Raw genomic sequence first — 26,085 nt, forward strand, 5'->3', positions numbered from 1 at the left:
TTAAACCAGAGGTATGCTAACTCAATACCGGGGTGATTGATAATAATAATAAAAAGGGCCGGGTGATCGATAATAATAATAAAAAGGGAATCAACCATATTAGGGTTAATGGGAATGAATTGTACAAATGATAAATGAAGCCAGGTCGAACTAAGATGATTTCTACAGGAAATCGACAATAGCGACACACAAAGGGAGGAGACTCAAGAAACTAATCACCTTATAAATTCATGAAAACGCCATAAAGGGACAATAATTATGCCGGGTGAGAGATCAAATTCGAAGTTGGGTTTTCAATTAGTGGGGACGTGTTATGTGTATCGTTTTTTAGGTATAGCGAGTCATTTATATGATAAGCATTTTATTTGTGATTAATTGATTTTTTATGCGCATTCATTCTTTTAATATATTATAAAAATTGCTATTTTTAGATTAATTAAATTATTAATAAATTTTTATTTATTTTATAGTAGATATAAATATAGATAAAAACTTAATAAAGGACAGTTGTCATTTTTCAAGATTTTCTTCATTATTTGATTATTGTTGTCTATTTTTTCAGAAATTTATTTTTTTTGGTTTCTTTATAAAGAGAAAAAAATTATCTTTTGTTCAAAAGAAAAGAAGAAAGAATAAATTATTACAAGTAAAAAAAAATTATATATTTAATTCAAAAAATAATAAGTTAGAAAGTAAAGTGCAGTAAAAGAAAAACAAAAAAAGAATAGATAGTAAGTTAGAAAAGACGTTTATCAATAGGTGCTTAAAAATTATAAACGGTGTTTTCTAACACTAGACTAATATCGAATGATAAATTATGGAATCTATCAAAACATATTCTCCACATTACACTAAAGAAAAAACGTATTCAATTCCTAACTTATATACTGAGAAACCCCAACTGTAATTTTGTCCATGACGCTTTAACATGGTTCTTTACCTGTAAGGGGAAATAGTACAGTTGGTACATGATAACTTGTTTTAACCGAGATGTTGCAGACTTGAACATGAATTGGAAACATTTCATAAAATTAAATAATAAAAAAAATTTATAAAAAGCTTTTTAAGATTATTAGGTTATCTAAAATAATATCATACTCTTCATCACTCTACTCATTCTCATCTTCAACTACTAAAATACCTTCAACAAGATTACAGGTTCATTTCTTTTATAATAATCAAATTTTTAACTTAGATCCATTAAACATTAAATTTAAGTCACCCTTCCTCTGTTCTAATTACAATTAAATATAAATATGGCAGTAGGTTATGGGTGTTGGCTGTTTATTTTAGCCCATTCCCTCTTAATCAGCCCACAGACGTTTAAACAATATGTGCATACAAGTAAGTACGGCTTACAAACGTGTAAAAGGCTTCTCATATTTTCTCCCTGAATTCTTTTAAAAATCAATTATGGAAATGAAAATTAAATGTGCGTAGCTCTGTTGTACCTACAACGTTTAGAGGGCTAATGCGCTTTATCACTTATACACCAATCCTTTCTTTTATTATCAACTTTTTCGCCAAAACAGATGATGTTTACCTAAAACACATTTCTAAACAATAGTACCACTTCAATATGAGAATGGGTTCTCTAGATGGAATTGATTTATCCCAACTTAAAGTAATTACAAAAGACATATATAGTAAATTGATAAATATCTTTAAAAAAATATTATGATTCATTAAATATCACCAATTGTATTGTTACAATAACAATTTTTTTGAATTGAAAATAAAATTTAAATTCTTTACATTGAATTTTAATGAATTTTTATACAAATTTCAATAAAAATATTGAATATATTTATAACAAATCATATAAAAGATTATTATTACTGCCTACTTTTAATAAAAATTTTAAATAATAAAAAAAAGAAATGAATAACCAAAATTATTCATTGAAAAATGTGTGTAATTAAAGACCTTTAAAAAATATGTGTGGTAGAACCAACCTAATACTCTACCCACTTTCCCTCATTGAATTTCTGACCACATCTATGGTGAATTATGATGTAAGTCAAATCCCACCATTTATTTTATATCTTCCTTTTGTGCTTTTACCATGCGCGTATGCAGGAATTTGGTCTGAGGGGGGGGGGATAATAAAATTTTTTAAGAAATATTATTGTTAATTATAAATACTAAGCATAAATTTATTAGGACTAATAACTTTTCTAATACACAATTTTAAACTAATGTGAATTAAAAAAAATATTTATATAAACCGGCATTGAAAAACTATAAAATAAATGTGAATTAAAGTGAATACAACCCACGATATGAATCACTTAAATGACCCAAAATTGAAATTTGAATTTTTTGAACTTTTAAAATATATAAAGTATAAAAAATTTAAATGTTGGAAATATAAATTAATACACAAAAAGTTTCTTAGGAATAATTGTATTTTGTATGTTTTGAGCTAATTTTTCAATTATCTATCCTTGCTTGGCATTAAATGCCTATGAATATTCAAAAGATTCAAATCATTTAATCTACTTTCAAATGTTGTATTTCATAGGTATGTTTTTCACAGACTTGCAGGGGCCGGGCCCCCGAGCCGGACCATATTTTAATTTTTTAAATATACCTAGACCAGGCCCGTAATTTTTTTTAAAAAACATCCGGGTTGGGCCTAATTTTTTTTTTAGAAAAAATATCTGGGCCAAGCTGTATATTTTAAAACCAAATATTTGAAATCGCCATTATTAGCTATAAAAATCAAAAATAAATATAATTTATTTTTTAAAAAATCGGGCCGGGCCTAAAAATTTTATTTTCAAAAAAGCCACTGGACCTGAAAATTTAAAAAAAAATCTGTACCATGTCCTGCAAATAGTACCTCTGCAAGGCTCTTTTATTCTTCTTAAAAAAGAGAATGTTCTCTCATTAGTTTACTAAAGAGCTGCTAATATATATATATATAACCATTTTAATACATTGGAAGTATAATCTAAAATGTGTTTAAAATAATGCAAAGCATCCATAGCATTTTTTGGGACTATATAAACCATAGTTAATCTTTTAATCATAGTTATTCAGCTAATAAGGCATCATAAGATATTTTAACATTTTCATGATAAAAATCTAACAAATATTTATATTATTTTCTATCACCATATGGAAAAGGTTGGGAGAGGGGACATTTGTTTTATAATACTCTTCTACTGATCCTATATTAATGTTTTGACGATGAGCTTGCTTGCTGCAATTCGAGGGGGACAAATATTTAACACGTACAGCTCTGCTTTTGATAACATATAAAATATGAAATTCTTCATCAACATTAGCTCTAATTTCCTTGAGTTCTAATAAAATGCTCTCCGCTATTCTCATCTTCTTAATCAAGTCAATGTTATGTTTTTGAAAAGTATTACATAAAATAGTTGTATAATTAAATAATACATTCTAATGAGAAAAAAAAATTGGAATAAGTATTGAATCCAATAATTTTCTTGCTTCTGAGGAAATATTTCTTTCAAGCCATTGTAATATTTCAGTAATAGCATTAATAATCGGTTCTTCTAAATCTATAAAAGCTGTTACTGCTTGGAGACTTGATCTTGTTGGATAAGCTTGCAATTTCTTTCTCCCTGTTGGACAAGGAGTTTCAGAGATAATTATTATTTGACTAGAAATTTAGATAAATATTACGCCACTAAAATTTTAAAATAGGTAAATTACGCCAAGGAAAACTTGAAATCAAAATTAATTGATAAAATAACTTAGTAGATGAATGTGATAAATAAATGTAATTAAATATTTATATATATATGAGATAGGAATAAATATTAACAACCAAGGAAAACTTGAAATCAAAATTAATTGATAAAATAACTTAGTAGATGAATGTGATAAATAAATGTAATTAAATATATATATATATATATATATATAATGAGATAGGAATAAATATTAACAAATATAAATTAATATTAACAATGATATTTTTGATAATCCGGCATCTGCAATCCTCCCCCCCCCCCCTGCTGCATACGCCAATGGCTTTTACCTTTCTCCACCTTCATGATTGATTGTTTTTATTGATTTTCATATTAATTTTATGTTTATAGCAAATAGACTGGCATATCCAGGATTTTTATTAAAGGGGAGGAGACTTTTAGATGGTTTTTTTTGGCTTAAATTTTATTTGAAATTTTTAGTCCCCTCTTTGAAGACCTTTGTCTAGATTACATTTTTTTTAATATAATTTTGATTTTACACTTTTTTATTCTTTAACCTTTTTGATATTATTCAGAGACTTTCATTCATGGGTTAATTTTTTGATCACATCTTTGCACACAGTAAAAATAAATTTAGGTCCAGTCCCAACCAGCCCATATTTTTAAAAAATTCCCAAGATTGATCCAAGCTCATAATAAGTTATTTTTCCCAAACCCAAGCCCATATTTAAAAATTTAATTTATTGTATTTAATGAAAATACAAAATATTTAAGTGTATATAGGCAATCATTTTGTCTACAATACTGAAATTTATTATTAGAAAAAAAAATTCAAAGATTTTTTTATGTTAGCAACTGTTTTAAATAAGCTAAATTTAAATTAAAAAATTTAGACCCAAGCCCATTAAAAAATTTTTACAAATACCCAGGCCCACTAGGAAATATAACATTAGTCTGGCTCAGCCCATGAAGGTATCTGGTTTATATTTTACTCGTTTTTGGAAGAAAGAAAATGAAAGGAGTGTTGGAGGATTTTTTTAAATTACCTTAAAATGATATTTAGGAAAACTAACAAATATGACTAGAAAGTACCCTTTCCTCTCTTGGTTATGTTATGTTCTATCTTCCCACTTGTCCCGTATAACTTATTTCTTTTCTTTACGTTTTTCTCCACTTGTTTCTTTTGTTTTCCCATCTTCCTTTTTTTTGTTATGAAATTGATATTATACCTTATTTTTATATTGCATTTGAAACTGGTTCTAACCAGTTTCAAGAATGATTGTATCGCGATTATATAACAATCTTTTTTTTTCCTCTTTGTTCTAAAAATTATAAAGGTTGGAAAAATACCTTATTCTTGACGATTAAATATTATTTTGTGTGAAATTCGATTATTAATTATCTTGTTGTGCGTAGTTTTATTCTTTGGCAAATTGTGACATTTTAACAATAAAGTGAATTACTAAAATTACCCTGGAGGATGACTAAGATGAAAACCGGTCCCAACGTCAACCTACCTGAAAATCCCGGTCCCTCGAATTCTGCCGATCCCTCTCCCTCGGTAGAACAGCCCGCGGTTGTGAAAGAATAAAACGTGAAAAGTTTTTAGCCACGACCGCGGGCTGTTCTACCGAGGGATCGGCAGAATTCGAGGAACCGGGATTTTCAGGTAGGTTGTCGTTGGGACCGGTTTTCTTAGTCATCCTCCAGGGTAATTTTAGTAAATCACTTTATTGTTAAAATGTCACAATTTACCAAAGAATAAAACTACGCACAACAAGATAATTAATAATCAAATTTCACACAAAAAATATTTAATCGTCAAGAAAAAGGTGTTTTTCCAACCTTTATAATTTTTAGAACAAAGAGAAAAAAAAGAAGGTTGTTATATAATCGCGATACAATCATTCTTGAAACTGGTTAGAACCAGTTTCAAATGCAATATAAAAATAAGGTATAATATCAATTTCATAACAAAAAAAAGGAAGATGGGAAAACAAAAGAAACAAGTGGAGAAAAACGTAAAGAAAAGAAATAAGTTATACGGGACAAGTGGGGAGATAGAACATAACAGGTTATAAGCAGATAATGTGTAAACTTTAAAAATATAATATACTTAAAATTAATAGTTCCATAAAAAATAGGTCTACCTAATTTTTAATAAAATTCTTTCCATTTCCCAGCCTGGCCTAGATTTGGAAAAAATTTTTTTAGCCAGGCTCCTTTTTTTATTTTAAAGCCAGGCTTATATTTTAAAAAATTTGTCATGACCCATTACTAAATTTTTAAATTTTATCAATAATTTTTGCTGCATTTTGAAAATTGAAAATATGAGCACTAATGAGTTTATGATATTTATATGATTTTCCAACTCTTTGATTGATATGATTTACATTTATTTTAAAGAAATTAGAAGTTTTTTAAAAAAAATATAATGCCTGACAAGGTATTATTATCCCATTCCATTAAATTGCCTGATCTTACATAAACTAAATACCGGGTATGGTCTAGGTTCCTACTAGGATTAGTATATAATAGAAAGAGGTAAAACCTGACGAGGCAACAACGGGTTAGTTTGGTTGGTTATATTTTATTATTAAATGCAAATTCAAGCTATCGGCCCCAAATCTTCTTTTATACCTTATTTTCTTCTTATCCAATATTATAATATTTCATTATTCAATTTAGTCAATAAAAGATTTTTTTTTCTTTTTTAAAATCAAAAATTAAGTTTATCAGAATTTAAACGACCTAAATATTGGGACAAAAATCGATATTAGTATTATTAGAAGAGTGAAATTTTTTTTATATTAATTTAACGGATTGAAGTGTACATGAAAAATATTTCTTCTTAAATGGAGATCTAAACGTTATAATATGAATTTTTTTTAACCGTTACCCTGCATTTACATTATCGCGAATTCGTGGTGGATTACACAAAAATACATCCTATTTTGTATACTTCGCCGCCAATTCGCGCTAACTATAATGCAGTTATAACAATATAATTGATTTAAGAATTTAACACCATTTTATAACAATATCGCTTATGATGTTTTCCCGTTTCTTATTTCAGGTCTCTGAAATCTAAAATTTTTCTCGGTTTTAACTATTTTTCGACGTTATTAATTTCCGCCCTTGGGAAATTGGTTAAAAGTATTAAGATGCCTCCTAACTCGTCTTATTTATTTTTTAAATTAAAGATGGTTGTTAAGATAATTTAAAACATTGGGCGGGAAACATAATTTTTAGATAAATGAGCAGGCGGGTGGATGGATTTAAAAAAACCACGTGGGCGGGTTAGCAGGTTTAAAATTTTAAATGGATGGGCTGGTGTTCGGATTAAATCCCGCCTAGTGTTGTTAAACGGCTCGTTTTGAGCCTATTTTTCAAAACGGCTAACTCAATATTTTAGTCAGAAAAATATTGCCTAAGCCTCGAGATTTCGATAATATATGTCTAAACCTCTGTTACTTCTATGAGAAAAATCTTCAGGCCTGCGTAATATTTTTCTGGATATAATATTGAATTAGCCGTTTTTAAAAATCGGCTCAAAACGAGCCGTTTAACAACACTAATCTCGCCTTTTGCTGACCTCTAATCTGAATAGAAAGTGATGTTTAGAGTATTTTAAAGATATTATCACCTTATGTCGAAATCTCTATTTAAAAAGAAAGATATCCTAGCTTCTTTTGTGATTACGATTTAAAATTAAGAACAAAAATTGGGTCGAATTAATACAACTATAAAAACTCAACTATAAAAACTCCCTTTTTAACGTTTATCATAGAGACATCGGAATATCCATTAGCGAATTTCTATGTTATTATATGTTTATCCGAGATCTGCAGGGGTAAAATTTTAAGCCCGCTCTGGATTAAAGAAAAATCCCTATTTTTAAGCCCTGCCCGAATTTAAAATTTTTTTTATTTGCCCCTGTCCAATTTTCACTTATTCTTACGCCCTTGTTGATTTTAAATATTTCGTCATTTTAAAATGTATTTTAATTAAAATATTATCAGCAAATGAATGTTATATACTGGGTTATTTATATAATATTAATATTTTTAGGCGCCCGATCTTAAAAAATTAAAATTATACCATTTTACGCTCTTCTCCTAGCCGGTAGATTTCTGATATTTATAAAACTTTTTTTTTTAAATCATAAAAATTTATTATTTGAATAACCTTATAATGTAAGCCCCATAATTAGCCTTATTTCGCCATATAATTTTTACTAAATTGAAATATTTTTTTTGCAAAAATTCGATATTTAATGTTAAAATAAATATTTCACTGTTATAACTTATTAAAAATTACAAGTTATTTTTGACCTTCTTTTTGAGTAATAAATTTTAAGATTTATTGAGTAACATTATGACAAAAGCAATCTATAAATAAAAATTAATTATAATTGAAACGTTAAACTTGGAAACATCTTAAAGGGCAGGGCGACTCAAACTATAATTATGCTAATAGTATTGTTAAATCACTAAACTTTGACATCTCAAATAGAACTGAGTAGCCCTCTAAACTGTGCCTCAACTTAAAGGTGGGATAATAACTTGACTTAGCCGTTTTGGAGATGGCTAACGATATATGATTTTAACAACATTCTATTCTGACATACGGATATAATAGATAATTATAATTTCGTTTAAAAAAAATTCTAAATAGTTACTCAGTCTAATTTTTTTAGGGTTTGCATTTTCAATTATTCATTTACTTAAGGAAGATAAATTATATTTAAATATTATATTATCTACAATGAGGTGGGCAAGGTCAAAATAACTATGTTGGCAACCGATCTAAGTCAAGATAAGATATAGTCGCTGTTGAAGCTTTTACTTTGGTCAGTACCGACTTGCTTGAGTTTTGAACGGGCATTATTCCCTTCGAACTCTCGTTGATTTTGAATTTTCCACTCCAATGGTGACCTCGGCAGAAAATTTTAAATTATTCTGTCATATCTTATATATATATCTAGATTATTTTTTTAAAAATATAAATTCTTATTTTTCTCTAGTGCTACCAATTTTTTTGCCTTATATATATATATGAATCTTAAAATCTTTTATAACAACTTTAATTTATGAGGACTGGAATTTTAAGCGGGGTAGAATTTATTTAGCGGGTCGGTTCGGACCCCAAAATTTTCGAAAATAATATTTTATTTTTTTCTTCTGAGATTGAAAAACCCAACAATCTACCTTAAAAAATACATTTTTTTCCCCCTTATCGCTTGCTTTGCAGTACATAATAGGACTCCAAAAAAGAGGATTTTATAGCCTATCATGGAATAAATAAGAGTTTTTTTTATTTTATTTTTATTTTAAGAGTTATATGTGCATATTATAGTTACATTTTTTGTTTGAAAAAGTTTAATTAACCTTGTCTGTTTTTTTTAAATATAATTTTATGGGTTCTATTATAATAATCTGCGAAATAAAGATAAATAATCAAAATACTATAATATAATTGTACCATTCAATAAGATCAATGAATAACATATAATAACGCGTTAAGAAAAAGCTCAGTATCATCATTGCAGTCCTGACAATATTCTCTGGCTTGTTTTACTTCTAATTTTGTAGTTATAAGCTAAAATTCGTTTCAAGGCTCACGACAAAATTATTTTCTTAGCCAGTACATTAATACTAGTGCTCTATTTTGTACCCATTTTCTTTTCACCTTTAAAAAAAATTTGTCTTAAGATCTTATAAATATTTTTATGAATTCAAAAAAGTAAATATAATTGAAATTTTGTTTTCAAGGCAAAATGAAGTTCAATTCTTTAAAAAAATATTATTTTTTTTACATAACTTGCTTGTCAAATGTGTCATTTTTTCGAAAACATTTTGTTAAAACTAACAAATTTTTGTTTCAATAAATAATTAAAAAAATAAAATAATGACGATGAAGAGCTTGATTAAACAATAGTTTTATTCTGACCCATTAATTTTTTCGTAACTTAGTTTACATATTTAAAAATCATAGACCCGCAGACACCGAACCCGATCTGATCCAAGTTACCAGAGCGGATCCCGAAATTGTGTGCTTTTAAAAATCCGGGTGGTATTCAATTTTTTTTGAGATAAATTTAATAGTATCCATTATACCATTTGAGACCATTAGATTAGATATTGATTTCCTTCTCATATTTCCTTTTAGAAATAATTTTTTTAAATATAACGAAAAACTATTTAAAATTTTAAAATCATCATTCTGGCCGCGCTTAAAAATGGGGGTAATTTAAATCCGAATGGGCCTTAAAATTATTTTTGCAAGTTCTGTGTTAAAAACTCAAAACTCCATGCCACTTCCTCTATATATTGAACATAATTATTTTAAGCATCCTCTAAAACTAACTAATATACATTAGTTAACATTTAAAAATTAATTAATTTGATCACTCGTAATCTTAGTAAGTCATAAATATTTTAATTAACATAGGAAAAGTGTAAAATAATATTTAAAAAAAAATACTTCTCATCTCACGGGACAGATTATTAAGAAAAAGTTCATGAATACTTGATACAGAAAGTTTTTTTATATAATTTTCACTTTTTCTACTTACATTCAAAACAAAGGTTTGATTGAAGTTATAAATAATAGAAAAAAAAATGTTATTCTTATATTTAATTTATATATACGTTTATTAATTTTTTTTAAAAAATCCACAAGCTGGAGGCTGGCTCCGGTATTACGTTATAATAATTGAACGCTTTTTAGTTTTTAATTAGATCGCGCTTTTATTCATTTCTTTTTTTAATTGATTCTTAGTATCATTATTTGAAAAAATATATAAAGAATGTTAATTTTATATTGGCATGGCATAACACCGATTGAACACCATAAAATAAAATATCCTTAAATAAATTCTTGATATTTTTTATGATTTTAGTCGATATAGTAGTATACATTACTTAAGTTGGGTAATGGTTATAAGGCGAATTTTATTTCTGCTTTCTACAGTGGACTTATATTTTCAACAAGAAAGACCCGAGACTGATGTGATAGTTATCGGCTAAAATCTAAGCTTAGCCAGCAAAAAATTGGCTAAAATAGAATAATTATCCAACTATAAACATATACTAAATTAAGCCTTTACGATGATTAGAATGTTGCCTGTTTATATTTTTGAATCGATTTTTCAAGGCTTTGACTCTTTTTTAAAACATAAATCCTCTCATAATGTCCCCTAACATTAAATCCAAAATGTCAGCTTATTATAAAATATGATATTCAAAACGGCTCACTCAATATTTTATTCAAAAAAATATTACGCAAGTCTGAAGATTTTGATTATAGATGCCATAAAAGTTTGGACATATTTTCGCGAAATTTTAAGGTTTAAGTAATATTTTTCTGGCTAAAATATAGAGTTAGACGTTTTTAAAAATCGGCTCAAATCGAGCCGTTTAGCAAAACTAGATATTTATACATATAATATTTGTACATTTAATTATTTTTTTATGAAGAATCCTTCCGGCATATTTGATCTGATCGAACTGGTCGGCAATGGAACATACGGGCAAGTTTACAAGGTATACTTTACTTTATTTTATGTGAAAAAAATTATAATATGAGTTTTACTTAATATATATATATATACTTTATACCCAAAATTGGTTCATTTTATATTTTGTTTTTACTAGTATATATGTCTTATTGTGATATGGAATCCATGTGGATTCAAAATCTCTTAATTTTCAATCATTTACTGGACGCGATTTAAAAGTGAATCAGACAGATAAACATTTGAACGACACTTAACAACATATATTTATTTTTATATAGATTTTACATATAAATTGATTAATACACAAAATTTAATGGGAAAAATATCTGAATTTCATAGGGTAATTATTCTACATATACTGGAATACATTTTCGGTCAAATCAGCTTTCTAAGTTGAAAAATCGCTCTCAATAAATAAAATAAAATTTAGAGAATATCACAATACAACATGTATAAGAATTAATAATATACGTAGATAGGATATTTTGTGATTAAAATGATGTTATCAGAGTTTGAAATTTGAACTAAAAAGACCTTGATTTGGGTTTATAATATTTATTATTTTTTTAAAAAAAAATAATCGTGGCACGGGTTCTTATAAATTTTAAAAGGGGGTTTTGGTTCTTAGATTTAACATGGTTTCAACGGTCCTCGTTTTCTGGTCCCAACCTCTCTTAAATTAACAACGGAAAATTAAATTAAACAATTGATCACGCATTATTTTGAACATTACATTATAGATTAATTCCTTTTGTTTGAACCTTCCTGAGAATTTTAAAATGGATTGGTTTCGATTCCTATGTAGTTTTTAAGAGAAGGGCTGTATTTTTAGATTTATCGCCACGTTTTCAAAGGTTCCGGTGGTTTCAAACTGTCACCAACCCTTAATATAAAGGCCCGGAGTGTGGTTATTCTTACCTAGCGGGCGAAATTTTGTTCAAATTCATTTTTAACCTTGCCAAAAAATGGTCAAGGTAAGGCGCATAATCAAGAATTTTATTTGAGGAGGGACCCTTTTTAAAATTCATATTTTATATTATTGTACGTTAATCAATTAGTGATTATAAAAAAATTGACAATTTCTAATAAATATAAGATGATCAAATATAAATTTTAACACCAAAATGCTGTTATAAAATTATGTGCATAACCGGCATATAACCTCTAGACTGAAGATTTTTTGGCTAAAAACTTGGTTTCGCCGTTTCTGGAGTCATCGAAAACGGCAAAAATTGGAGCTGTATTCATTCTTAATCCTATAATTAATTTATTGATTACAATCTAATGTAAAGAAAAATTGAGTTCTCTTACCTAATCTAATAAAGCGTCTTCTTCTTAGATATCTTTTTCAGCCCATTCATAAAAATCACTTATAATGGGATCGTCTAACTCCATAAAATATAGACTGCTTGATGGTAAACGGTTTAAAAATCTTATTCTTTAGCTATGGAAGAGTCCACTGAAAGGTTTATATTAATGATGAGAGATAATTTGACGAAAAAAATACATTTAAATCTCATAACACCCTATCACTGCGCGAAAATAAATTTCAACATGTTTAAAAAAACAATCAATTCTACCTTGTCTTTCAACGAATAAATTAAATTATACTCTTATAACTAAACAATATGTTATAATATAGAATGAGGATGACAAAACATTAAAGTTATGCATATTCCATTACTCTTATTTACAGTTTTATTCAGTTATTTTATTAATTGTTTTCGTCGATTTTAAACACATCGTCATTGTTATTAGTGACAAAATAACACAGATTCATTGTTATAATTTGCAATGAATATTCGTTTTCATATATTATTATTCATACTATGTTTTATCAATAAGATTCTTGGCTGCATCGTTTTATTTTTCGCAACTTAAAATATCAGTGTTATAATTATATGTAGATTATTTATATATATATATATATATATATATCAGAGACCTGCAGGCCCCGGGCCTGGCCGTATTTTAAATATAACCGGGCCGGGTCTGAAAATTTTTTTAAAAAAAATATCCGGGCTGGGCCGTATATTTTAAAACCAAATATTTTAAATCACCAAGCTATAAAAATCAAGAATAAATAAAATATATTTTAAAAAAATCCGGGCCGGGCCTGAAAATGAAAATAATTTTTTGAAAAATAAAATCCCGGCCGGGCCAAAAAAATTTTTTTTTAAATCCAGGTCGTACAAATGGTACCTCTGCAGGTCTCTGATATATATACATACTATCGAAAACTCAATATTATATTTTTTAATAGGATATTATTATTATACTTTGTTAAAACTTTAACTCAATGGTGTCTATCTTATGAGGACAGAGTTTGTCTAGTCCTAATTACCAAGGGCATAATTTCAGTAAAATGAGCAAGTCTCTAAGGGCATATTTTTTTTAAAACCTAACCTACATTTAAAAAATCAAGATAAATTAAGTAACTTCGTCAGTGGGCAGTCCTCATATTTTAAAAATTCTAGCATTTCATCCGTTCTGCCTAGAATAATTAGAAATATTGGAAATTTTATATTTATACCATGAAGTACATTGGCTTAGAATGGGTCTTACTTAACTTTTAAAAGAACTAAATCTTACCCAAATCACCATCTCAGAGTTAAACGACTATTTAGCCCTATAATTGAGTTTAAAGTTTTCATTGTATGTGATACAATAAAAATACAAAAATAGGACAAATATATTATGTAATTATTTTCCATCCTAATTTATTTATAGACATGAGACCTAGATAGTAACAACCAATATCTTGGTCTTATCTAATATTTTTTTAAAAATTTTGAATAGTTAACTCCAATAACTGAGGTGACGAAATGTTTGTTGACGCACTATAGCGACTTATTGATTCTTATCTCCTTGCTCTACTAGAACCTCTTTAGCTATTTTTTTTGGTAGCAAAGATCTAATCTTTTTTTCTCTTCAGAATAATAGTTAGACGGAAAATCGACCAACCTAAAGAATAAATTTTTTCAAATCAAAAGCTTGCTCGCTGTCATCCATTCCAATTATTAGTTTTATTTTCTCAACTTCTCGAAAAACATTCATCTCGATGGTTCCGTCCCTTTATACCTGTAAAGAAGCCCTTTAGAAAAGGACGACAGTTGGTTTAGGAGGGTTCAGACTATTTGATAATGGTTTTATTGACCCTTTGTTAAGATCTTTAACTGAATTATGTATTTATATCTCATTCGGGAACCCCTTCTTTTACATCCTACTATTCTTTTTTGATCACGCCTTGTTTTTTTTCTTTTTATCTTTCACCTTTTCTAGTGGTAAGCTCCTTCAATATCTCTCTCCACTTTATTACTCATGATATCTATTTTTATCTAATTTATATTTCTGATCAATTTCATTTGGTTCTCCCACCGGAGTATCGCTATTGAGGCTAAAGTATCTTTATCTCACACCTAAGTATCAATATCGACCGATATCCCATCGGAGTATTCCTCATACCGATGTATCAAATGGATAGATATCCCACCGGAGTATTCTTATCGATTCCATTGAAATCTTGATCTCCCACCTGAATATCAATCCCGATGGATCTCCCACCGGAGTATCGTTATCAAGTCTTGTAGCTTGGTAGACATTGAGCTTGAACGGCTCCCGAGGTTACCATTATTCTAGTGCTGGCCAAGAGATCGTTATCACCCTTTAATGACCCACGAGTTCAGATGACCATCTTATTTGCTTTATTGGACAAGTATTCTAGCACCCGGCTGTCCAAACCTGTCGGTGACCGAGGTGGCATTTCTCAGCTCAGAAATGATATGTCTATACACATCCGTCATCGAAGAAAACCCCGAAAATTTTTAGTTCCCTACCAGGGCCTTGTATCATTAACTAAATCAGACGTTTGTATTATAATCATAGCTTTTGGGTCGTTCTTTCGTCGAGTAGTCAAGCTCAAGGCTAACGTAAGCAGAATCCGTTCGAAGACTAGTTTCTTTCAATTTCCCCATATAGCAGTGTTGTTAAAAGCTATAAGTAGCGCGCTATCACTACCACACTACTTTAGATTTTTTTTAAAAATATTTTTTCGTATTATGACTAAAATTTCAAATATATATATAATTTTTTTTTTTGAATCTTAATAATTATAATATGTCTATACTGCCATCCCAAGTCACGATATAAAGTATAAGCTATGGCTATACAATCCTTCAATACTAGCACGCAATGCAATATTAAATTAAATATACATATTTTTTTTATATAAAAAAGTATTAACATTATTTATTTGAACCTTTTTAGATTTAAAAAAATTCAGAAATCATTTATAAGTAGATGGCGTTTTTAATCTGACTAGGGTCAGTCTAATTATAATGGTAATAGTTAGAATAAAAATTATGTAGGAGAGAAGTGGATAGCCATGTTTGCCAACTGGCCAGGCCATCGCCCTTTGACTTTTATCTATTAAACCAATTTATCTCAAAATATTAAAATGTGAAAGGATTGAAATATTATTTTTTTTAGCATTGTTTTGATATTTATATATAGATGGATGGCTAATTTTAAGCATGTTTAACATCCAGATAATTATTTATTATAAAATATTATCATTATCATAATAGATGAGTCTGATGATAAAATGAAATGTTAATATTAATTATTTGTTGTAATTTTTAATTTATAATATAATTCTTTAATAAAATCTTAAGGCCAGTTGAGACATACCATGTTTGGACTGGGCTAGAAAATCAATTTTCACATAAACTCATCCAACTCAAAAACTATTATAGATACAGCTTTGATTTAAATTTTATTTTAAAGATTAAGAATTGGGCTACACATTCTAAACCGCTATAAATTGGGAATCTCGTTTATATCTCCCAAAAAATTTTAAAAATAATATTGAAAATAATATTAATAGATGCTAGGAAAAACACTTGTATTTAAATCGAGCTTTTAAAAAATAGCTAAAAATGGAGGAAATATTATCATTGTTCAAACAACATTTGGGAATATTAATAATTCCCTTAATTTTAGCGAAAACCTCAATTTAAATACAAATGTCTACTTCCCTAGCATCTATTAATATTTTTTTCAAATTTACTCTAAAAGTTTTTTAGAAGAACGCGAGATTCCAAATTTTTTTTGTTTTAGCTATTTTTATTTTAATCCTGTGTTAATTTTTCTATCGATATTAAAATATTTTGCCAATTTAGGAAAAAGATTCCATATTTTCATCATTTTGCAAAGAAATTACTTGTTCGATATGATTTGTAGCAAAATTATCTTCAATTTCGATCTCTATCATCGACATTTTAAATTATTTTGAAAACAATGTTTATAATGCAGATTTTTAAATATAAATTTCAAAATTAAATTAAATATAAAGATTATGATTTTAGTAGCGAGCTATCGCTATTTTTTTTAAAGTAGCGCGCTAATTACCGCTACTGGAAAAAGTAGCTCGTTATAACAGCACTGCCATTTAGGCTTCGGAGTTAGAAATGGTTGCTAAGTGGTCTCTCACATTGCAAATAATGAGTTTGATAAAAGTTTCTATAAATTAGACTTTAGGAATTTCTTCAATAGCATCTATAAGGATTCGTCCCTGCCTTCCTTTAAACACTTTTATAAATAAGATAATTTTCTCAACTCTTGCTATGGCTCCTCTCCTTACTTAAATTTAGATATTTTACTTTATTTTTTCAAAAGGGAATCACTTTTGACGGTCTTTTACCTTAAGGCATTTCAACTATTGAATATAATGAACTGGAAGTAGTGTTGCGTAATCGGCTAAAAACTACGTCTACTAAATAGGCTAAGCCTATATAAATCTGCTAAAATTAAATTAGTCAAAATTCTGCATCGATGCTTAGTATTAATTATTATTTATTTATTTTAGTAAAATAATTTATTTTATTTATACTTAATATAAATATTTTATTATTATCAACAAATAAACATGATATGATTTAATATTTTTTATTTATATTATTATATTTTGAAATGAAAATAAATTTATTTATTTGATGTTTTTTTAATAAAAAAAATAATATGCTGCTATATTGTAAAAATGTAATATTCTTTTTAATATAATTTATTAGTGATTTTCACAATCTTCTTTGTAAATGCATCTTTTATTGAGGAATTATATTGTAAATTTTATTAGATAAATAAACAATCTTTTAGGTGAAATCTTTTATCATTTTTTTAAAATTATCTATTTATCATTAAATGAAGTGGATTTTATGAAACTTTTTTGATGATTTTATATGATCTTTTTAAGGATAATATTTTAATGTGACAATTGTCATAATCGTTATTTTATAAGTTTTTTGAATTTTTTTGAAGAAAATAGGTTAAAATAAGTATTAATAACATGTGTAAATATAAATTTAGTGAAGATGTACCAATGAAAAATGATAATTGTCATAATCGTTATTTTTAAAGTTTTTTGAATTTTTTTGCAGACAATATGTTAAAATAAGTATTAATAACATGTTTAAATAAAAATTTAGTGAAGATGTACCATAGAAAATTGACAATTGTCATAATATTTATTTTATAAGTTTTTTGAATTTTTTTGAAGAAAATATGTTATAATAAGTATTAATAAGATGTTTAAATAAAAATTTAGTGAAGATGTACCATATAAAAGTGACAATTGTCATAATCGTTATTTTATAAGTTTTTTGAATTTTTTTGAAGAAAATATGTTAAAATAAGTATTAAAAACATGTTTAAATAAAAATTAGTGAAGATGTACCATAGAAAAGTGACAATTGACATAATCGTTATTTTATAAGTTTTTTGTATTTTTTTGAAGAAAATATGTTAAAATAAGTATTGATAACATGTTTAAATAAAATTTAGTGAAGATGTACCATAGGAAATTGACAGTGTCATAATGGTTATTTTTATAGTTTTTTGAATTTTCTTGACGAAAATATGTTAAAATAAGTATTAATAACATGTGTAAATATAAATTTAGTGAAGACAATGAAAAGGGACAATTGTCATAATCGTTAATTTTCAAGTTTTTTGAATTTTTTTGACGAAAATATGTTAAAATAAGTATTAATAACATGTGTAAATATAAATTTAGTGAAGATGTACCAATGAAAAGTGACAATTGTCATAACGTTATTCTTAAAATTTCTTTGATGTAAATGGGTAAAAATATAGATTGTAAAATTAAAATTGCCTGAGTATATGCCATAGAAAAACATATGGTAATAATAGATTCTTCCCCAAAAACAGGAGCAAATTGGCATTTTATTACATCCGTTCATCGGGTCAGAAATTAATATGCAAAATTTATATCATAATATCTAATCCTAAGTAAGAAATTATTATTTTTTTTACCAATTTTTACCAGATAATCTTGTTTAAAATTTGGGTAAACTTTTTTTTCTATTTTAGAATCAATATCGATGCAAGTTAACTATTTTCGTCAAAAAAAATCCAAAAACTTTAAAAATAACGATTATGACAATTGTCGGTTATCTAGAGTACATCCTTACTAAATTTTTATTTAAACATGTTATCAATACTTATTTTAAAATATCTTTGTCAATAAAATTCAAAAAACTTTAAAAATAACGATTATGACAATTGTCACTTTTCATTGGTACATCTTCACTAAATTTATATTTACACATGTTATTAATACTTATTTTAACATATTTTCCTCAAAAAAATTCAAAAAACTTAAAAATAACGATTATGACAATTGTCACTTTTCTATGGTACATCTTCACTAAATTTTTATTTAAACATGTTTTTAATATTTATTTTAACATGTTTTTAATATTTATTTTAACATATTTTCTTCAAAAAACTTTAAAAATAACGATTATGACAAATGTCACTTTTCATTGGTACATCTTCACTAAATTTGTATTTACACATGTTATTAATACTTATTTTAACATATTTTCGTCAAAAAAATTCAAAAAACTTTAAAAATAACGATAATGACAATTGTCACTTTTCATTGTCTTCACTAAATTTATATTTAAACATCTTATTAATGCTTATTTTAACATATTTTCGTCAAAAAAATTCAAAAAACTTTAAAAATAACGATTATGACAATGTCAATTTTCTATTGTACATCTTCACTAAATTTTATTTAAACATGTTATCAATATTTATTTTAACATGTTTTCTTCAAAAAAATTCAAAAAACTTATAAAATAACGATTATAACAATTGTCACTTTTCTATGGTACATCTTCACTAAATTTTTATTTAAACATCTTATTAATACTTATTTTAACATATTTTCTTCAAAAAAATTCAAAAAACTTATAAAATAACGATTATGACAATTGTCAATTTTCTATGGTACTTCTTCACTAAATTTTTATTTAAATATGTTATTAATACTTATTTTAACATATTGTCGTCAAAAAAATTCAAAAAACTTTAAAAATAACGATTATGACAATTGTCACTTTTCATTGGTACATCTTCACTAAATTTATATTTACACATGTTATTAATACTTATTTTAACATACTTTCTTCAAAAAAATTCAAAAAACTTATAAAAGAACGATTATGACGATTGTCACATTAAAATATTATCCTTAAAAAGATCATATAAAATCATCAAAAAAGTTTCATAAAATCCACTTCATTTAATGATAAATAGATAATTTTAAAAAAATGATAAAAGATTTCACCTAAAAGATTGTTTATTTATCTAATAAAATTTACAATATAATTCCTCAATAAAAGATGAATTTACAAAGAAGATTGTGAAAATCACTAATAAATTATATTAAAAAGAATATTACATTTTTACAATATAGCAGCATATTATTTTTTTTATTAAAAAAACATCAAATAAATAAATTTATTTTCATTTCAAAATATAATAATATAAATAAAAAATATTAAATCCTATCATGTTTATTTGTTGATAATAATAAAATATTTACATTAAATATAAATAAAATAAATTATTTTACTAAAATAAATAAATAATAATTAATGCTAAGCATCGATGCAGAATTTTGACTAATTTATTTTAGCCAATTTTTAGGCTTAGCCAATTTTTGGCTTAGCCCATTTTTAGGCTTAGCCAATTTTTAGGCTAGCCCATTTTTAGGCTTAGCCGATTTTTAGGCTTAGCCTAATTAGGTTTAGCCGACTTTTAGGCTTAGCCTAATTAGGTTTAGCCGATTTTTAGGCTTTACCTAATTAGGCTTAGCCGATTTTTCCATCTAAAATCTTATCTAAGCCGTTTTGTAGTCGGCTAAAATTAGCCGATTACGCAACACTAGCTGGAAGCCTTTAAAAGTAACCTTTTCAAACAGGGAAAAATATTTTGACGATATAATTCGAGCCCTTTTTTATTCACATTTTCCCACTCATCTTTTTTTTTTCCTCACATAAATTTTTTTTTTTACATAATTCTTGCACATTTTTAATTCCCCAGCCTTCCTATATAACTTCTTTCTAAGACAAGATCCTTTGAATTAATATATAAATATTTCATCAAATCTCTTTTAGCCATGAAATTTTTTGATATTAATTGGTCCTTCACCTCTTTGCCCGTTTATCAAAGGTCCTTGGATTTTACCCCCCCCCCCCCCTCCCCATATTTAATGGCAATTGTGGTTTCCTTTCTCGATTATCGAATTAAATAATCCACTTTTCAATTCGATCAAACAATTTTAGTTCATTTTAGTTCTCCAGGGTTCTGACCACACCGTTTTAACCATTAAATTACTTTTCTATTCCTTATCATTCAATGTGCAGTTGGAAAATCTGTTTGTCTCCTGATCTGCTTGTCTCCTGATCTAACTCACCTTTCAACTACTTAAAGAAATAGTAATGGCTGGACACGATTCCGAGTATGAAAACAAAGATTTCTCATAAAGGACTAGTTCTAAATCGTCATTTGTCATAGAGGAAGTTGTCTTATTCTATTTGTTGACACTTATGCTGCCTGTAGTAAGCAGGTAGACCCATTTGGTAGGCAATTTTTTCTTGTCTTAAAGTTAGTTGGCCGCTTTTTGTGGCACTACAATCTTTGATACGTTAATCGGCAAATCATTGACTTCCTTTGTTTCCTTAGGAGCCCTGCCTTTAAAATAAGGATGGCAATGTCTTTAATGTCTCGTTACAGCTTGTCTGGATGCGTCATGCTTGGCCTCATTCTCTTCTAATTTAACTCTGACCTCTTGGAACTCCAATAGGGTCTAATAAATATGGGCCCCTGTTAAATTTTATTTTTTTAATCTTTAGTATTTTGGAGAATCCTGCTTCCCAATCTCTAAATTTTTTTAAATCTATCAATAAAATATCAATAAGGACAGGGGAAAGACGAGACTATTTTTCTAAAACAAGAAAACTTAATCTGATTATGAAACACTTCCTTGTCCTTCTTAGTTTTACCTTTTCTTATAATACTTATTGCAAATTTTTTTTCTTATTTATTTTTTTTAAGAAAGTATCCAATACCTATTTCTATAGCTATTTAATAAATAAAAACTTATGCATTTTTAATTTTTTTGAATATAATATTTAGTTATGTCCTGGAACCCGGAGTGAGCCGTAATGAGCATTATAAACCTTTATAAATATCTGGACCAAACCGATATGATTATTTTTTGAAGGAGTAAAAAAAACCTTTATAAAAAAAGTTGAAAGTTTAAACCTGTTTTAATTTCAACCAAATAAAATAAATAATTTTATATTTTTTTAAACATTTTTTCCCATGTGGTTTATTACATAATTTACCATATCTGTGTCTTTATTTATAATTATTAAATTATCAAAATATTTATTTAATATCCAAAAGTATGTATTACCCATAAGTAGTTTGATAGAAGGGTCATTATTCCCATATAAATTTCAAAATGACCAAATTTAAAGGTTTTAATTTTATATATTATTTATAGAATTTTGGCATTTGAGTGTATTTTAAAGCATTAATAGTTTAAGCCTTTATTATGAAAAATAGTGTTTTCTTGAAATGCAAGTATTTGCAAATTATTCAAACCTGTTTTTTATATTATTTTTTAGGTGTGAGGGATTTTAAATTTTAAACCAATAATATTCATATGATGTCTTTACAAATTGATAATGAATTCTAATTAGTTTATCACATATTTTGCGATTCCCACAACACAAGTTTCTATTGAAAGGACCTTTTCGGAGCTAAAATTTGTGTTATAAAAACTACGCCTAAGCCTAATAAGGCTAAGCCTAATTAGGTTAAGCCTAAAAATCGGCTAAGCCTATATAAATCTGCTAAAATTAAATTAGTCAAAATTCTGCATCGATGCTTAGTACTAATTATTATTTATTTATTTTAGTAAAATAATTTATTTTATTTATATTTAATGTAAATATTTTATTATTATCAACAAATAAACATGATATGATTTAATATTTTTTATTTATATTATTATATTTTGAAATGAAAATAAATTTATTTATTTGATGTTATTTTAATAAAAAAAATAATATGCTGCTATATTGTAAAAATGTAATATTCTTTTTAATATAATTTATTAGTGATTTTCACAATCTTCTTTGTAAATACATCTTTATTGAGAAATTATATTGTAAATTTTATTAGATAAATTAAACAATCTTTTAGGTGAAATCTTTTATCATTTTTTTTAAATTATCTATTTTTTATTAAATGAGGTGGATTTTATGAAACTTTTTTGATGATTTTATATGATATTTTTAAGGATAATATTTTAATGTGACAATTGTCATAATCGTTATTTTATAAGTTTTTTGAATTTTTTTGAAGAAAATAGGTTAAAATAAGTATTAATAACATGTGTAAATATAAATTTAGTGAAGATGTACCAATGAAAAGTGACAATTGTCATAATCGTTATTTTTAAAGTTTTTTGAATTTTTTTGACGACAATATGTTAAAATAAGTATTAATAACATGTTTAAATAAAAATTTAGTGAAGATGTACCATAGAAAAGTGACAATTGTCATAATCGTTATTTTATAAGTTTTTTGAATTTTTTTGAAGAAAATATGTTAAAATAAGTATTAAAAACATGTTTAAATAAAAATTTAGTGAAGATGTACCATAGAAAAGTGACAATTGTCATAATCGATATTTTATAAGTTTTTTGAATTTTTTTGAAGAAAATATGTTAAAATAAGTATTAAAAACATGTTTAAATAAAAATTTAGTGAAGATGTACCATAGAAAATTGACATTGTCATAATCGTTATTTTTAAAGTTTTTTGAATTTTTTTGACGAAAATCTGTTAAAATAAGCATTAATAAGATGTTTAAATAAAAATTTAGTGAAGATGTACCATAGAAAAGTGACAATTGTCATAATCGTTATTTTTAAAATTTTTTGAATTTTTTTGACGAAAATATGTTAAAATAGTATTAATAACGTGTGTAAATATAAATTTAGTGAAGATGTACCAATGAAAAGTGACATTTGTCATAATCGTTATTTTTAAAGTTTTTTGAATTTTTTTGAAGAAAATATGTTAAAATAAGTATTAAAAACATGTTTAAATAAAAATTTAGTGAAGATGTACCATAGAAAAGTGACAATTGTCATAATCGTTATTTTATAAGTTTTTTGAATTTTTTTGAAGAAAATATGTTAAAATAAGTATTAAAAACATGTTTAAATAAAAATTTAGTGAAGATGTACCATAGAAAAGTGACAATTGTCATAATTGTTATTTTATAAGTTTTTTGAATTTTTTTGAAGAAAATATGTTAAAATAAGTATTAAAAACATGTTTAAATAAAAATTTAGTGAAGATGTACCATAGAAAATTGACAATTGTCATTGTCACAACGACAAGATTGTCATTGTGCATCAAAACCTAAATATAAAAATAGAAAACAAATATATATATAAAAAGGAAATTAATAATAATTAGGAATCACGAAATCATAAAATCAACTTTAATTCTTTATTCAAAATTATAATAGTAAAAATCATAAAAAAATAAAATAAAATAAAATATAATTAAAAAAGTTAATAATTTAAAAAAAACAAAGATTTTTTATATCGTAAAAATTTGCCTTTTTATACTCTTTTCAATCTTCTTATAACTAATCATAACTATTCAAATATAATCTTTTTATCACGCGTTATAACAATAAATCCACAAAAATTCTTTATGCAAATTACATATAAAGTACAACAAAATCCAAGAGAAATCTTTATGCAAATTAATTCTAAAATTCACAACAGTCATAATCGTTATTTTATAAGTTTTTTGAATTTTCTTGACGAAAATATGTTAAAATAAGTATTAATAACATGTATAAATATAAATTTAGTGAAGATGTACCATAGAAAATTGACAATTGTCATAATCGTTATTTTATAAGTTTTTTGAATTTTTTGAAGAAAATATGTTAAAATAAGTATTAATAAGATGTTTAAATAAAAATTTAGTGAAGATGTACCAAAGAAAAGTGACAATTGTCATAATCGTTATTTTATAAGTTTTTTGAATTTTTTTGAAGAAAATATGTTAAAATAAGTATTAAAAACATGTTTAAATAAAAATTTAGTGAATATGTAGCATAGAAAAGTGACAATTGTCATAATCGATATTTTATAAGTTTTTTGATTTTTTTTGAAGAAAATATGTTAAAATAAGTATTAAAAACATGTTTAAATAAAAATTTAGTGAAGATGTACCATAGAAAATTGACATTGTCATAATCGTTATTTTTAAAGTTTTTTGAATTTTTTTGACGAAAATCTGTTAAAATAAGCATTAATAAGATGTTTAAATAAAAATTTAGTGAAGATGTACCATAGAAAAGTGACAATTGTCATAATCGTTATTTTTAAAATTTTTTGAATTTTTTTGACGAAAATATGTTAAAATAGTATTAATAACGTGTGTAAATATAAATTTAGTGAAGATGTACCAATGAAAAGTGACATTTGTCATAATCGTTATTTTTAAAGTTTTTTGAATTTTTTTGAAGAAAATATGTTAAAATAAGTATTAAAAACATGTTTAAATAAAAATTTAGTGAAGATGTACCATAGAAAAGTGACAATTGTCATAATCGTTATTTTATAAGTTTTTTGAATTTTTTTGAAGAAAATATGTTAAAATAAGTATTAAAAACATGTTTAAATAAAAATTTAGTGAAGATGTACCATAGAAAATTGACAATTGTCATTGTCACAACGACAAGATTGTCATTGTGCATCAAAACCTAAATATAAAAATAGAAAACAAATATATATATAAAAAGGAAATTAATAATAATTAGGAATCACGAAATCATAAAATCAACTTTAATTCTTTATTCAAAATTATAATAGTAAAAATCATAAAAAAATAAAATAAAATATAATATAATTAAAAAAGTTAATAATTTAAAAAAAACAAAGATTTTTTATATCGTAAAAATTTGCCTTTTTATACTCTTTTCAATCTTCTTATAACTAATCATAACTATTCAAATATAATCTTTTTATCACGCGTTATAACAATAAATCCACAAAAATTCTTTATGCAAATTACATATAAAGTACAACAAAATCCAAAAGAAATCTTTATGCAAATTAATTCTAAAATTCACAACAGTCATAATCGTTATTTTATAAGTTTTTTGAATTTTCTTGACGAAAATATGTTAAAATAAGTATTAATAACATGTGTAAATATAAATTTAGTGAAGACAATGTAAAGTGACAATTGTCATAATCGTTATTTTTAAAGTTTTTTGAATTTTTTTAACGAAAATATGTTAAAATAAGTATTAATAACATGTGTAAATATAAATTTAGTGAAGATGTACCAATGAAAAGTGACAATTGTCATAATCCTTATTCTTAAAGTTTTTTGAATTTTTTTGACGAAAATATGTTAAAATAAGTAATTCGTCACAACGAACTAATATGAATCTACCTA

At 25.7% G+C, this 26,085-nt stretch overlaps 1 protein-coding gene across 4 annotated transcripts in view; it reads left to right on the plus strand.

Moving 5' to 3' along the window:
- The first annotated feature begins 1,498 nt into the window (after nt 1-1,498).
- LOC135931237 (serine/threonine-protein kinase DDB_G0283821-like) overlaps nt 1,499-26,085 on the plus strand; it is a 61,325-nt gene continuing 36,738 nt past the window's right edge. For all 4 annotated transcript variants that reach the window (XM_065468209.1, XM_065468210.1, XM_065468208.1 and 1 more), the window contains exons 1-2: nt 1,499-1,624; nt 11,168-11,233. In XM_065468209.1, coding sequence (XP_065324281.1) covers nt 1,580-1,624; nt 11,168-11,233 — 111 coding nt within the window. In that variant the 5' untranslated portion in view covers nt 1,499-1,579. The remainder of the gene's footprint in view (nt 1,625-11,167; nt 11,234-26,085) is intronic.

This window comes from Gordionus sp. m RMFG-2023, chromosome 1 (assembly GCF_954871325.1).
Source record: "Gordionus sp. m RMFG-2023 chromosome 1, tfGorSpeb1-WG-v2, whole genome shotgun sequence".
NCBI classification, from domain to species: Eukaryota; Metazoa; Nematomorpha; class Gordioida; order Chordodea; family Parachordodidae; genus Gordionus; species Gordionus sp. m RMFG-2023.